The sequence below is a fragment of the Glandiceps talaboti genome, chromosome 7, assembly GCF_964340395.1.
Source record: "Glandiceps talaboti chromosome 7, keGlaTala1.1, whole genome shotgun sequence".
Lineage (NCBI taxonomy): Eukaryota > Metazoa > Hemichordata > Enteropneusta > Spengelidae > Glandiceps > Glandiceps talaboti.
In genome coordinates, this window is record NC_135555.1 from 20,096,656 (window position 1) to 20,113,240 (window position 16,585).

At 38.1% G+C, this 16,585-nt stretch overlaps 1 protein-coding gene across 1 annotated transcript; it reads right to left on the reverse strand.

Annotated features, from left to right (window-relative positions):
• Positions 1–385: 385 nt before the first annotated feature.
• Positions 386–14,883, reverse strand: LOC144437649 (monocarboxylate transporter 12-like). The gene is made up of 4 exons (XM_078126639.1): positions 14,556–14,883; positions 13,446–13,589; positions 2,714–3,556; positions 386–2,281 (listed from the first exon to the last, which is right to left on the reverse strand). Exons 1-4 carry the CDS (start codon positions 14,851–14,853, stop codon positions 1,995–1,997), a joined length of 1,572 nt encoding a protein of 523 aa, XP_077982765.1. The 5' UTR covers positions 14,854–14,883; the 3' UTR covers positions 386–1,994.
• Between the last annotated feature and the right edge of the window lie 1,702 nt (positions 14,884–16,585).

Sequence of the window (16,585 nt, forward strand, 5' to 3'; positions counted from 1 at the left end):
TTCAAAGCAGTTTAGGTTTTGTATTTAAGCAGTCTTGGCATGTAGGGTAGATTTCAACTGCTTGTTCTCCTGATATCAGGAATAAATAAGAACGGGAAAGATTTCAGCTGCTTGTTCTCCTGATCTCAGGAATAAATAAGAACGGGAAAGCAAAAATTATCAGAAAAAAAAGGATCGACGCGAGGGTATTCAGGGCTCGCACGCGCTGACCAGAACCAGATATATATTTTTTTGGCCTTAGCTCTGGAAATTACGCTACGAGGTTCAATTCGGACACGTCTTCCATAGCCCTTACTGAAACCCCGTAGCGTATATTTCCAGGGCCAGGGCTCAGTCGAGAATATTAATGAGAATGTGAATGAATAAACTCAAAATTTCTTGTCTCAGATGTTTGATTTCATTACAATTATTCGGTAAACTACAACATTTAATGTAAATTGCTAATTGGTATTTAATTTTCGTTCCGATTGTGGTCGTCTCATTTTACAAAACAACGCATACACAAGATTGATGCACAAACTTGTACTTTGACTTGAAACAGTGCAGATTTGCCGAAGCTATTTTTCACGTTTGACACACTCAGTAATCTTTGATTAAACTCTTGGAAAAAAGCTCTAATTTATGGTGCATTTCTCATACGGTTTTCCAGACTGTATCTAACTAGTAATATATCTTCCCTCTGCGTGGTGACGCGAGGATGACCACTACGCGGCTTGTTCACCATAATTCCGCTTGTTTGGAACTTTTCGAGGTTGTTCCTAATTCGTTCCGAAATATCTAGTCTTCTGGCGACTTCTCCGTTGCTATATCCTTCTTCATGTAATTTTAGAATTTGTCCCTTTTGAAAGTCGGTTAATTCGTTTCCTCTAGGCATCTTCAAATATTATTCGTCTTCTTCATTTAGAGCATGGGTTCCCTAATCCGCTGCAGGACTATTGGTTTCATTCTATGCTTTTGAAAGGCATTGCAAAGGTGAACTATTGTTACTATTGTTGTCAGGAAGCTTCCCCTGACTCTCCACCTTTTGTTAGGTATTTGTAGGCAACTTTGTTTTACCTCGGCACTGGACGCTGCATTTTGGGCAGCTTGTCTAGTTGTTTTGGGGGGGTTGTTGAGGAAGTCAAACATTCAAGCCCCTTATCAGGCTGTAAATTTGATCCCCACAAGCATTTAACCCGGGATTCCTTTAGGGTACAGCCCTGGGGACTAGCTATTGCTATTCGCTGGACAAAAACTTTGCAAACCAGGGACCACTTTCTAGAAGTTCCCCTTCCATGCATTTCAAGCCAACCACTCTACCCAGTGTCAGCAGTTTCAAGTGCTTTTAAGCACTCTATGGTTGCACTTAGTACGGGCCCAGCCTTTGTCATCCCTGTTAAGAGGGGGTGGGGTGGTGGGGGTTCATCCACTAACTGTACAGCAGTTTACTTCCAAGCTGTGCAGCCACCTACAAAAGCTGAGTATGCCAGTACAGGCATATCCCCCCCCCCCTCGATAGTTTGCAGTGGGGTGAGTCATCTTGGGCAATTCAGTGTGGGGTCCCCAGTGACACCATCAAGTTAATGGGTACTGGAAAAGTTATGCTTACCTGTGTTATTTGGTTGTCCCCTTACCGTTTAATTAAGGTGAACTCAGTACTTCAGTGTGCTATATAACTCCCTCGCTAGAATTCTTCTTCAGCTACTAAGCCCACTACCTAACTACCGTTTGGGTTTGGGGTATTTCAATCGTATAAACAGGGGGCAGGTGTGCCTCAACAGCTAATTGGTAGTTGTAATAAAGATTACCCCAGTTTCAGCAAACATTTGTAGTTTCTGTATGCTTACTGGTTGTATGTGTGTGGGATCTGCAAATCTTAAATGGATGTTAACCTGATTAAAATGTTGATATGATTTGATCCCTGTTTTAAAATGTCCACGGCGAACTCGGCTAGAGTTTTCTTACAAATAGTAACAGCAAAAGTTTAAAGAATTCATTTCGAGTAGAATTATACATTAAACTGTGGTATAATAGCAGTACTGTATTCTCTTCTCTGCTTGGACGGGATATTTACGTGAAAGCGAATTAGTTCGTTTTGATCTTGAAAACCCCTTCTTTCCCTTTGGAACATAGACAACAAGCTCTCTAGCATCGTCGCTTGACTGTTCAACTGCAATCATTTCTCCACCCCATAGTCGATATATTGGCCCAAATAATACAACTGTAAGGCCAGTAAACACCATGCAGGAACCGTAAAAGTAGAAAGAATTGTTGTAATCCTTGGTTGTGTCATATATCCATCCTGTAAGTAAATGGCAAATAAAGATGGGATTGGTTTAGATACAATGATTGCTTCTATAGAAATCTCTCTCCCTCTCTCTCTCTCTCTCTCTCTCTCTCTCTCTCTCTCTCTCTCTCTCTCTCTCTCTCTCTCTCTCTCTCTCTCTCTCTCTCTCTCGTAAAAAAATGCACCAATACATACATACATACATACATACATACATACATACATGCATGCATACATACGTACATACATACATACATACATACCTACCTACATACATACATACATACATACATAGATGCACACAAACATAGATGCACACATATCAAATTCATACACGCATGCATGGACGCACATACATACATACATACATACATACATACATACATACATACATACATACACACACACACATGTACATACATACATACATACATACATACATATTACCTGCAACTGGCGGACCCATCAATCCTCCAATACTGCCCCAAGGCGAGCTAACACATAACGCTGCCGTCAAATTTGATGGACCCACAACATCTTTGATTGCCTGTGAAAACAGCGTGAAGAAAAGGCCGCAGAATAGTCCAAGAAAGGCGGTGTACACACAGTATGTTAAATAAGAATCAGCAAGTGAACTTAGAAGATTTGTTATTCCGGCTAAAACCAAAGCTATACCAAATAGGCTTGTACTTGTTATATTGAGTGGTTTCAGTATTAATAGTAGTACAGTTGGAGCAAGTCTGCCTAGTATACCAGCAACTCCAAATATGGACATAATTAGGGCAATATTCCTTTCAGAACTAAGCCTCATAGATGCTGCGCGTGCAACCATATGAGCTGGTACTCCATAGAATCCAACTCCGATACCAAGTATCAAGGCAAATGTAATAACGTCAAATATTGGGTATTTCATATAGAGACTACAGTCGCAGATTTCACGCATCTGTCGTATGGCAGTAGGTTTTGCTGTACTATTGATATCGTTATCATTTTTATCAATTGATACTTCATCAAAATGTTGTGTCCCTGTCATCTCAAAATTTATCTTTGTCATCTTTGGCAATTTCAAGAGTGTGCCACATACACACAAGTTGGCATTAATAGCAGCAAAGACAATGAATGCTCCACGCCAGCCGTATGTCTCAATCAGCAGTTGCCATAACGGTGAAAAAATGAAAATGCCTATTCCTGACCCACTCACCACAAGGGCATTCGCCATGACGTACCTCTTTTTTATGTAAAGGGATATAATTCCAAGATGGGGATATAAAATAAGACCATGACCACATCCTGTAAAGAAAAGTGCACATTGTGTCATTTGGGCAAACATTACAAGAGCAAACAGTAACACACAGTAGTTTTCCAATAAACATACGTACTCTCTGGGATCCCACGCTTCAGAAACATATTAACAAGTCTAGAGGTGATACAATAAATTTTTTTAGAAACTTGCTGGACTTCTGATTTTGGAGAATGTTTTTTTTTTTCTGTAAGTAAATTCTGACGTTATATCAAAAAGGCCAATGTGGTGGTCAGAAATTGTGATGGCTAGGTTTACGGTGCAAACCGAGTTAGGCCAAAACAAGAAAACAATTGTTTCTGGTCAGAGTTTGTTGTCTACGCGATTTGTACTTATTTTTCAACAAACCTGTTGGTCAATAATTTACTATTTATGGCAATTATTGTTCTGTTTATTTAGTACTTTAGAGCATTTGTGTATGCGGGCAGATGTCATTTGCTTATTCATGACTGGCTCTACTGTTCTCTTCATTGAAGAAGTAGAAAGTAACAATTAATGTAGTGAAGGTGAATGGTTAGCGTGACCGGCTTGGAATCTACAGGTTGCGGGTTCGAGCCCCTTCGCCGCCTGCTGTTTGTATCTGAGTTACTAAAGACCTGGGCAAGATTTGAACCACGACTGTGCCTCAGTCAACCCAGCTGTATAATTGGTGACCTGGTAGGATGTAGGTTGCAATGTGAAGGCTTTAATCCTATACGCTTAAATGGCTGCAATGGATTGTATGCTCCCCGGGGAGTTGAGGAAGACTAATGCCGCTGTGCCGTTCTGATCCGAGCAAGTGGTAATAATTGTAAAGAGCTTTGAGCACGGTGTGGGAAAGTGCTATATAAGAACCCAACATTATTATTATTATTATTATTATTATTATTATTATTATTATTATTATTATTATTATTATTATCAAACTTGTTTCTATACTGCGCCAAAGAAAGAGGCATGTTTCGCACTTTTTGATGTGGTTACAAAAAGGATCCTGTTGTGTGTAGTGTCTCTGTTATTGTAAGCCTGGAGTTGAAACGTGTCTATGTAAATACCAACATTCATGCTCCACCAGTCAAACAGAAAGGTAACCCAGTTAGCTGCATACAATAGCACGGTGTACTAGCATATCACAATAAGCCCTGACCCCATTCTGTTGTCGACATTTTTAAGTACTACGTTTGGACAAGTGTATCAGACAACCAATATTTGCATGAACTGTTTATTATATATGCAAATTAATGTTACAAAGTTGTCAAATATAGAAAATACAACTGTTTGTGATACCTGGTGTCATAAAAACGTACATACATCCATACACACACAGTCATACATACATACATACATACATACATACATACATGCATACATACATACACACACACACACACATACATATACATACATACATACATACATACATACATACTTACATACATACATACATACATTAGACGCAAAGCGTGTTATTGGGACAGTTAGCACTTTTACTACGTAGAGCTGCGCCATTTTCGCTATTTCTGGACCAATCCGGAAGAACTACGTCACCTCCGGACAGTTCGCAACATTGTAGTCAGTTTGACAGCTTGGACGGATGGTACCAAATTAGCATATTTTACATCATCTCCAAGCGCCTCGTTTTCGCTACCTTGCTGAATGCAGAAGTGTGTCAGTTACGTGAACCGGCGTACGGTCTCAGAAACTACGCCGTGTATTCAAACAGAATGAAAATTTGTGCCAAGCGGATGTAGTCTCGCTGCCAGACTCGTGACTGTCGTCCCTAATCTGTTATGTATGCCGAGCGGCGCAGCCGCAAGAATAGAGGGATTTGTTCCTCTCTTCTCGCGGCTCCGCCGCTCGGCATACATAAACAGATTAGGGCGGCCCTTTTTATTTTTAGCACAACTGAACTGAGGTTCAGTAGTGCTATAGGGATCGCCCGGCGTCTGTGTGTGTGTGTGTGTGTGTGTGTGTGTGTGTGTGTGTGTAAACAACTTAAACTCAAAAACTGCTGAACCGATTGCCATGATATTTGGTGGGTCCATTACCTTGAGTGTCTAGTTGGGAAATTGTTCAAATCAAAATGATCGCATCATAGATGTACATGTGTGATTTGGGTAAAAAAATGTGATTTTTGGTCAAAAAACTTAAACTCAGAAACTACTGGGCAGATTGGTGCGAAATTTGGTGGGAACATTCTTAAGGGGATGTAAAGTAAGATTTGTCCATGACGGGATGATTCCATCAGTGATATGCAAACTAGAGCTAAAAATGTGTCTTTTTGGTTAAAAATCTATAATTCCAAAACTACTGAGCAGATTGGGCTGAAATTTAATGAGAATGTATCTAGAGATGTATGGACAAAGAAATATTAAGCATACCATGATTCCATGAGTGATATGCAAATTAGGTGTAAAAATGTTCATTTTTGGTCAAAAACTTTTGGTCAAGTACTTGGTCACCGAGTCTGAAACTTGGTGAGATGTTTCTGCATGTTATTCTTCAAAACATTTTGACAAAATTGGCCCTAGCAACCATGACCACGCCCTTGGCAACAACCAAATGGCAGTATATTTTGGTCAAATAACATCATGTGGTAGGCAAATGAATAAACATTCAAAAAATGTATGCAAATACCGTAGCAACCATGACCACGCCCATAGCAACAGCCAAACGGTCGTGTATTTCACAAAGATAACAGGGATTAATAGACAATTGAATAAACGTTCAAAAAATGTATGTAAATTTGCCTAGCAACAAGACCACGCCCATAACAACAGCCAAATAATCATGTATATTGCAAAGATAACAACAGGAATAGAAAGACAAATGAATAAACATTCAAAAAAATGTATGCAAATGTGCCTAGCAACAAGACCACGCCCATAGCAACAGCCAAATGATCACATATATTGCAAAGATAACAAAGGGGATTAATAGACAATTGAATAAACATTCAAAAAAATGTATGTAAATATGCCTAGCAAGAAGACCACATCCATAGCAACAGCCAAATGATAGCATATATCGTAAAGATAGCAACATGGTTGGATAGGCAACTGGATAGTCATTCACCAAATGAACACTTATTGTTCGCATGTTAGCATTTTTAAAAACTGTACAGTTGTGCTACAACGCCATTGGCGGTATTTTTCTGTTTCTCATCTCCCGACCGACCCTAATTTGCAGCTCCCACATCAGAAAAAAAGAAGTTTTTTTTTTTATTTCCGACCGACCCCTGAGCACAGCAAAATTGTAAGGTTCCTCATGGCGTCTTAGACCAGTTCTGCCGAGGAAATGACCTTGCGACATTGGCCCTTAAAATTAAAAATGACGCAATAATTTTCCCACCTTGCGTCGCTTTGGCGCATTCATTTTACGGCAGACATCAAAATTATCTAAGTCCACGGCCGGACCAGGTCAGGCTCTGACTCGACGTCAATCCCACAAGAAGTATACTGACTGCGTAAGGGAAAGTTTTGTTGACATCATATAAGATACAGTGACAACGCGCAGTTCTATTGTTAACATAAAAAATGCCACAAAAAGATTAACTTTGATAAACTTACAAATTGAAACATTAGAGGGAGTAGATGAGACGTCGAAATGGACGTCTCGTCACATGTTTTGTCTACCGTCACTGTCGTGACCTCTGACCTACTCACTGACGTGTGCGAAACACTGAACTTGCTACCGGAATGCGGAACATCGATCTATCTGCCACAGCTCAGAAGCCTGAGTAAACCAAATTTATGGGACAGGTTGTGATTTTCATTTGTGGATGGGTTAAATTAAATGAGTACATGTGTATTTTGATTCCGAAAAAGCTGTGTTAGGGGATCTTTTTGCATGATGTTGACAGTGACACATGTGAATGTTGGGCACTGAATCAATGCGTAATCACTGGCATGGCCACTATAGACGGCCACACATGAAGAACGAACTTGTTGTGCAAATCAGAAAAAAATTAATGTGGCATTTACAGAGCATCCCAACTTTGACGTTGTTGATAGTTTTAGTTAAAGATTCAAGTTCTGAGTGTCAAGGACACCTAATGTCAGCTTTCCGTATCAAATTTACGGTATGTAACTATGCTGTCATTTGATATAGCAGGACCAAATCATGATACACAGCCAGTAACGGTTAATTAATAAAAAATAAATTATTTTAAAAAAGTTTGTTTGACTATTATTTGTAAGTTTTTCGTTCACATTTGGTACTTTTTAAAGTCAGGGATTTTTTTTCTTCAAAATGTCATGAATTTGAAGAGGGAATGATAAACACAGCAGTGTACTAACAATTTCAAAAAATGAAACAAGTGGTTACAAGTTTAGGATTTCTCAAAGTTTCTATTCAATCATATGTTCACTGTGACTTATTTTGAAGTTCTTTGTCCTTGTCTGAAAAAAAGGGAATTAAAAATTTGAGCACTGCTATTCATTGATATTCAGATTAAAAATTGTGACTACCTGGCTGTCCAATCTTTCTAAACAATATATAATATACTCTGTAGAAATGACTTAAAATTACATAATCTTAATTGCCTTCTTTTTATAAGGTGTAATGTGTAGTACACAATTTTCAAAAAAATAGCTTACTGGGAACTGTTATTATGAATGGATTTTTTTTATGTAGTTAGGTAATGGTCTATACGTAATGGAATATCTCAGACCACAGTATCTCTAGTGGTCTCAGATAATTTATATGAATATTTCATAGACAATAATAATTGACTCCACTCCCTGTCAAATGACACCACTTTTTGCAACCAAGGGGCCTTTGTCCCCACTTGTTGGAAACCTTGGCAGAACACTGCCGTCTACACCCCCCCCACCCACCCCCTTTGTTTCATCAGAGCGGCATGTGTCTTTCATCGACGGCTGAAGCCGTTGAGGTTTGATGAGGGACAGGGCTCGAAATTAATACTGTCGCGCAGTACATTTTGCTGCAATGTAATAATAGCTCAGAATATTTCCATCATTTTCAAAATTATGCTTAAAATTGGTAAAAGTCATACTGCATTCCTAATTTCTTGACCAGGTTTTAGCTTTAAATCATTTGTATCATCGGGGAAATGATCGACTCCATAGCGTTTCATGATCCATGACATGCATGATTCCGATGTTTACATTATTACTTTTAATTACTTTTAAACAGTAAATCCCAAAGGAGTTCTGAGTTCTAGAAATGTTTACATGTTATCTGATGGATTATTTTGACAAGTTTACACTGAAGAAAAATGTTTCATAGAAGTAATGATTTATATAAATGAAAATTCATCTCGCACACTGATGACAATCACGTAAGTGTTTCAAAAAGTTACACACTGAAGTTCAAATTGGATAACTTGAAAAAATTGTTAGCGATGGCAATGCCACTTTGATTAATAGGACGAATGTATTAGTACTGATAAAATCATACAATAGTTCATGACTACAGATATACACCCAACAGGATGATAAGTATTCAATCATCTTCTTACAAAGTTCTACGGATTTGTCAACCTTGCTAAAATGAAGGAAAGAGACTTGTAACAAGGAATTCAATAAAGAGAGGAGAAAAGAAGTTGTAGAGAGACTGACAGGACAGAAAGGAGAGAGAATAGAACTGAAAAAATTGATTTTTTTTTCTTGCCCCCCACCCTTTTTTTTATTTCGCCCGCCCGCCCCGCCTGACTATTCCATTGGAGATGAGAAACAAAAACAAAAAACTCACCCTTAGGGACGATAGTCACGAGCCTGGCAGCGAGACTAAAGCGGATGCAACGAACCATGCATGCAAACCTAGCTCTCGCCGAAAACACTTACTTAAAGGGCCTTATAGGGCTTGAGCCAAGGGGGAACTTTCACAAACTGCTGCCTGTAGCATCGATAGGAGCTGGTCCAAATTTCAAGGCCGTACGGTACATTGCATGTATTTGCGGCATGATTAAGTGACACCGTGCAGAGACCAATATGTCTATTGAATTCTGCGCTATGCAGCGAATGGATAACACAAGTGTAGTATATGGAACAAATGACTGTTTTTACGCTGGTTGTTTACGAGTTTTTCCATGACCACAGAAATAAAGACACCCGAACAGTTTATTTTTCCCCAAATATACTGCCATCATAATCCAGGGCTGTTGTACTAGACTGTCTCGCTTTCATACATAGTGAGAACATTGCGTTATAAGCTTACATAGTTTCTTAGTTTTTGTAAATCCAATTCGAAGTCTTTTACGTTATTTTTTTTTTTTAGGTTTTTTACATTTATGTTTCTTTTACTATTATGTTTAGTGTTTTTGAAGTATTATAATTATTATGGGTGTGTGAAGTTGGCTCCCGTTTCCTGTTTCCTTATTCATTTCTTTATTCGCAATTTGGTTGTTGTGCCCATATTTCTCTACTGTGAAGTTGTTAGCTCACAAGACGTCGACAAATTCTGCAACAGCTCACACCAAACACGAGGGAGTGAAACCATGGCACTTCATTCAGTTGTAAGGGGTGTTAACTTTGTAAAACTAATACTTTTGTCCATTTCTCTCGATCTTTTGTTTACCATTCGACGCCATCTTGTATTCTAATCATGTTATTCTCTTTTCTGACGCCTGGTGGTGCACTAACATTCATATCACACACCCAGTTGCCTACCTTATTCATTTCCCTATTCGATTTCATTGAAAAATACATATTTTCTGTGGATTTATGACACTCCAATATTGAATCTACTTATAATTACCCCCAATCAATTTAATATAACGATCTATGTACCATTTCCTTATTCGGTTCCCGTCTTCATATTCATTACCTTATTCGGTTCCCATTCCCTTATTCATTTCCTTATTTGGTTTTATAGAAAACTACATATTTTCCGTGGATTTATGACACTCTCATATCAAATCTACCTATAATTACCGCACATGAAAAAAAATATATAATAAAATAGTCTAAAAATTCTACCTACACATGTACCCCACCTATGCTAAAATTTAATAATCGGAACCACACATTTTTTTTATTAGGTGTTATGTTTGATTTTCTTGAAATTTGAAAAACGTTATCATCCCAATCTCCGTCCTCGCCCTCATCCCCATCATCTTCCCTCTCAAACACACATTCTTCTGGTAAATTATATTCTTCTTCAAACTGTACAAGAGTTTCTAGCTCATCAATAATGTCAAGTATTTCTTTACCCTCTGTTAAAACGATGTCATCCACTTCCATATCATTCTCTCCCCTATGTGTATATTCGTTGCTTTCACAATTTTCACAGTTTTTACAATAACATCCTGGCCCACATTTAAGACCTTTTTTAACACAACCACATTGTTTGTTTTTGCACCCCTTTACATTTACAACCCACTGTGTATTTGTCAACAGTATCTTTAACAATTGCTATATTTTCTTCTTAATCCCACAAGATACTTAAATTATTACCATTAGCAATAAAACCATGACTATTGTAATCTGGTAATACTATCGTACTTTGATGCGACTGATTCCATATTTTAGATACAAAGCGAGACCTCAACCAATGATACTTTAATGCGGTAGGGTTTGGCATATTTTCCTCCTCAAACCGTGTTCTTACTTGTATCCGAGACCTTATTATTTCAAGCCACAACCTATTTTTTTTGTATTTTTCACGCTTCATTATCTTTTTCAACCATACCTCATATAAGCATACATCTTTTTGGGAAACACTTCTGTACGTTTTTTTATTGCTCATAAAACGAATCAACTGTTGCGCAGCTTATGTTGAACGATAAAGTTTTGTATTGACCCATTTCCATCTCTAGATCTAATTTCCCCCCAACATTTGTTGTGACATTTTATCACATCATGGATTTCACAACATTTGTTAATGTATTGTTTTCGCATAACTGTCATGTTGTCTATCAATCTGGTTAAAATCCGATGTAGATGTCGGCTAATCGTTCATTGCTATTTTACCTTCGTTATTTTGCCTGAATTGACCTTCTTGGTACATGTTTATATTTTTTAGCCTGATCGGAGGCGATTTTAATCAGATTGGTTGTCTATGTATTGAATAAATTTTGAATGAAATGTTTTTCATATACTGAACAAATGCCCTTTTTATCAAGATTAAAATTAACTTTCATAACCTTACGTTTAGACTGCAAATAGTCTAATTTTGACAGATAATATGATACTGAATTTCCTTGGTATGTCACTAGATGTGCAAGCTGTGCATTGTTTATAAATGACACGTATTTTATTTAGGACAACCTTGCTTTTGGGTGACAGAACAAAAATTACAATAGCAATAAAGTAAATGAAAAGGAGCAATGTCCAATATATGGGCAAATGAAAAAAATGACCCAAGGTGACACTCTAGACAAACAGTTCAACACAAATTTACACCTCAGATAAAGGTCAGACAGAAAGCAAAGTTCTCCACTTCAGAGAGAAAGCAAACTTCTTCACATCCACACTTATATGGTGAATGACTCGGAAAGCTGAATGTCTTGTCACAAATCCCTCCTTCAACCAACCAACCAACCAACCAAACAACCATCAGCTACTATGTACCTGCAAGACGAAACAATTTTGTGTGTGAAGTTGGTCTGAAATTAATTACGAAATGCTTATATCCAATATTACTATTAGAGCTGAGTCAAATCTAGTTTCAAAGGCCGAAACGGAATATACCAGAAACTAAATTTGCCGTTGTTCCTTCTACAGCTACAATGACACGTGTATGTGTATAGCTCAGCTCTTGGCGTGGCAACACGCTAGTCAGTGATTCAATAGGAAGCTTAAGGTCGCCATGATGGAAACATCAATTCACGGTCAACTTTAAATGTCTGTAAGTTTGTATCAAGGCCTTGGGCCAAACAGAAATTACGTCTCAACGTTTCTCATATCATGATAAATCGATAGCAGGACTTATTTTGAATGTAAATATCACTCCATGTATTTGCGGCATCGCTAAACTTGTAACAATATTCGATCAGCTAAAAACCCATAGCATCGTCAAAATGACAGTTTCACTGCATAGAAATTCTTGAAAAATTACATGCGAATACTTACCAACAAGGCTATTCAATATCACCATAAATTAGGTATGGTTGGTTAACGACGACGATAATATGAAGCGACGAAAATTTCCGTGAAAACCTACTTACGGTCACTGTCCAACTAGAGGGCGCTGTCTGAATTCAAATATAATCATCATAAATATATGCTAATTAGGTACCCTGGTTGAGCGTGAACCACCGAATAGTGCGGATGGACCGATGTGTTGTAACCACAGGGTAAACATTAGTCTTGCTGCTAGACGTTCGGGCTTTCTTTCGATGCTATAACTATAAGCGAACGAAGTTCGCATGTGAGGGCTTGCCCGAACAGTCTAGCGAATGTCATTTTCAGACCTGACATTCCATTGAGATTACGATAAGCGGTGAGTTGGGCCATATATGCATATATATACTTTAATATATTCAATCTCTGCATGCAGGTGTTGACAAACATATTTATGTCATTACTATGTCTTATCAGTTTATGGTAATTGTGTTTGATGAGTGTGTAGACGTTGTTATTCACACATTTTAGTTAACGCATTGGTGGTTATTTTTACAAGCCCCTCCTTAAGATGAATATGCATGAAAATTTAGCTATTGTCCTCTGTTTGTGCTTGTCGCTAATACGGTTCTCTGATTAGCAGTTATTTATATCCTGATGACATTCGCTAGACCTCGGATGTTCCATCCTCGATAGCGTTGTTCGGCTGTGTGTCGTATTTTATCGGAAGATACATGCTTGTTTTATGCTTGTATCGGAAAAAAGCCCAAACCTTTTCTTAGTGAGGAATCTGTGTTTATGAAAATCTATTGCTCCATAAGTGAGACGCTACACCAACTCTGCTTCTAATAAACATTCTGAGTGTTATACATACCAAATAATACTCCGAAACTAAAGTAGACAAACTCCAGCGTTGGTGCAAAAGCAGTTAGTAGTAATCCAATAGAAGATATTATACCTCCGAGGATTATGGTGCCTCGATATCCTATTTTCTTTACTAATATATTCGCAATTGGACCTGGAGATTTTGAGAACAAAAATAGAATAAATTCAATACTGCTGCTGTTGTATGCAAATTGGGAACGCTGCTGTAGTAAATGCATTTTGTTAATATGTGAGTTCTTTAAGTTTTGTGAATGACAAGTACTATCTGCACATTCATTTTCCTACTGCGCTACCGCATTGCCTAATGGGAGTTAATGTTAGCATTACACATAAGATGAATAATTAACATTTCTTAAAACTATATTCTTTATTTCTCTATATTTGGTATGACCATTCCAACTAAACACGCATTTGCATACTGATTAGATAATTGAAGGTATGTTTGAAGTGTTTTCATTTTAACTAAAGGAAGTTAATAGAAAAAGGGGACTTGGTCTCTTTATTCAATAAAGCATTGCCGAGTAGAAACAAACTAGTGACTGAATGTACAGTTATTGAACAACAATGACGTCAAATCAAATCAAGTCATCATCAGATCAGGCTTAGCTTTCACGATACATGCACTGGTGCAGTGAGAGACAACTATAATATATGTCCTGTTGTGCACAATTGACCGCTAATTGGAAAGGTACTGGAAGCTCTCGTCAGTCAGTCAGTCAAATAATGTCAACGACAAATTAAAAAAACAAAATGGTTGACTTGTAACACATATGCACATTCTACAAAGCACTATGTAGGCTAGAAATATGAGTATTTATTTGTCACCAGTTATCATACTTATTTAGCAAATAATACAATTCAAGCTAATAGTAATAATTGTTAAATCGCAGAATATTGTTTTACTTGGTAACCCCTAGTTTGGTAACAAAAACATAGCCCCCCCCCCCCCCGTAACATAACTGACCTTTCACCAGCAAAAGTAAATGAACACGTTAGCGTATAGCGTTGTGACTGGTAAAATAGCTTTCAACTTCTCATCCCGACTAACCCCCCACCTCCACTGCACTATTTCTAGAAAATAACGAATACTGAAAGTTACCTAATGCCATCTCCACACTACCAGTCACCGAAATAATCCACGACGTCCGTGCTGAGCCTGACCCAAGGGATGTCTGCATAGCTACGAATATAGGTCCAATGGCTTGAAAACCGCCGAACACGAACATACTACATACATGGCAAGCTACGATCACAACCCAGGCATAGATACCACCATCTTGTCCGTCAGAACTCATTCTATCGACTGGGTCGTTGGACTGATAACCCCTGCCATAGCGTTTGCCGGGATTTGATTCCATGTAAACGTCACATATTGATCTCCAATGTGTCTGGTTCATACAGTGATGTCCCCACTTTCAGAGTGTGTAAACACTTTTACTAGAGAGAAAGAGTTGTGTATCACATGTTACAGTTCACCAAAGGCCAAGGTCCAGCATTGTCTCGCTGCCAGATTCGTGACGCCTCTTAGCTTTGTCAGGCGCACGAAGTGCGCTCTGAGCGGCGAAGTCGCGAGAAGTGAGGGACTTCAGTTGCAGTTCCAGATACTTATATACATAAAGGTATGAATCTAGTATAACATTAAACAAGATTAATATATATATTGTATATATTTCAAAACATTCCCTGTTTTGTCTCAAGTATCCATACCCAATCTTTTATGCATTGTTGACAAAACTGAACAAGTGGACATGACATTCACAAGCCATTAACGGTCCAAGTGCAACAAACCCGCGGGCTTGCCTGACGAAAACGGGTGTCATAAAAGTTGTTTGCATCTCTAAAGCTGTTTGTAGTGTTACTTATAATAGCCTAATAAATTGATAACAACTGATATAAGACGGAGATAAGGTTTGCCTCAATTGACCCACTCCTTAGAAATGATCTTACGCTGTGAACTACACTGTTTACTTGTGTTATGTAAGAGCCCATCATCACATGTGTAAATATTGGTACTCTTTGATAACAAGTGGACTTGCTTCTTTAATGGCTTGTCCCAGTAATGATTTCGCACTGGGGTAATGCGACTGACCTTCCGACTAACCTTGACAGTACGTATTCCGCAGCAAATTACGATATTCTTTGGAATGTTAGTTGTTTTTGTAGGTTTGCATAGAAGATAGTTTAGAGGTGTGTGTGGGAGTAAATAAAATTCTGGCTGTTAGTCTTTATTACTGCCATGTATGGGCTGTAGTAGACAATGACAAGCTTTTAACTTGTACAAACATTTCTCTTGTTTACTAGACTAAATATTCTGGATGCTATTTGACACTAGAAAATAGTATCACGTGACTCATTTGGATCAAGTCACACTGTGAAGCTGTGACCAAGATGACAGATTGATCAATGCCTGTTGAATCATTTAACATGTCTTTTTTCCTTCACAGTGGTTCTATCATGCCAGCAGTTGATGTGTTATGCCAGAAATCACCTTTACAGCCTATGATTGAAACCTCCACAAAGAATGTACACCCGACTGAAACTTCCTCCCGGGTACAAAGTGAAAGGTACATAATTTGTGATTGTGATAGTGCAATTACATTGCAAATTTGATCCTGTAATGGCTTGAGAAAAAAAAATTGTTATAACAGACAGAAGTGAAAATTTTTTTTGTCACAATGCACCAGAAATGAGCAAATTTGGAAACCTTATTTTCGTGTATTCTTTGGCAGCGCAAATATAGGCGGCGCAAACGTTTTTAATACAAGTATAAATTCCTGTTTTTTTCTAGCACTTATCATTAAGCATGTACTATATAGCTCTGCTTTAAACCCAAGTGCACACAAAGTTTTCCTTTCCTTTTCTGACCTAAGAAAACATATTTCAGGATTTTTGTTATGCTGCAACATATTGGAATGGGTCACATTACATATGCAAGATATTTTCTTCTGGTTCCTGGTACTACTATGATGGCTTAAAGGAAAGCAATTCACAGGGGTCAGGAGTACAGCACTCCCCAGATCAGTTAGCTCCTCAGGGATATTTTACCAGTCACCTTTTGTACATACAAATTTAAGTAGCAGAAGTATGGTTGGTAGACAGACGTCTTTCATACTAACTGCTAATTCTTCT

What these genes read in the sequence shown, in the direction of transcription:
- LOC144437649 (XM_078126639.1), bottom strand. Translation starts at nt 14,853, where the DNA reads ATGAACCAGACACATTGGAGATCAATATGTGACGTTTACATGGAATCA. An exon ending in TAGTGTGGAGATGGCATTAG is followed by an intron (nt 13,590 to 14,555) that starts GTAACTTTCAGT and finishes CAAAATCTCCAG; the next exon opens with GTCCAATTGCGAATATATTA. An exon ending in TAGTTTCGGAGTATTATTTG is followed by an intron (nt 3,557 to 13,445) that starts GTATGTATAACA and finishes TTTTCTTTACAG; the next exon opens with GATGTGGTCATGGTCTTATT.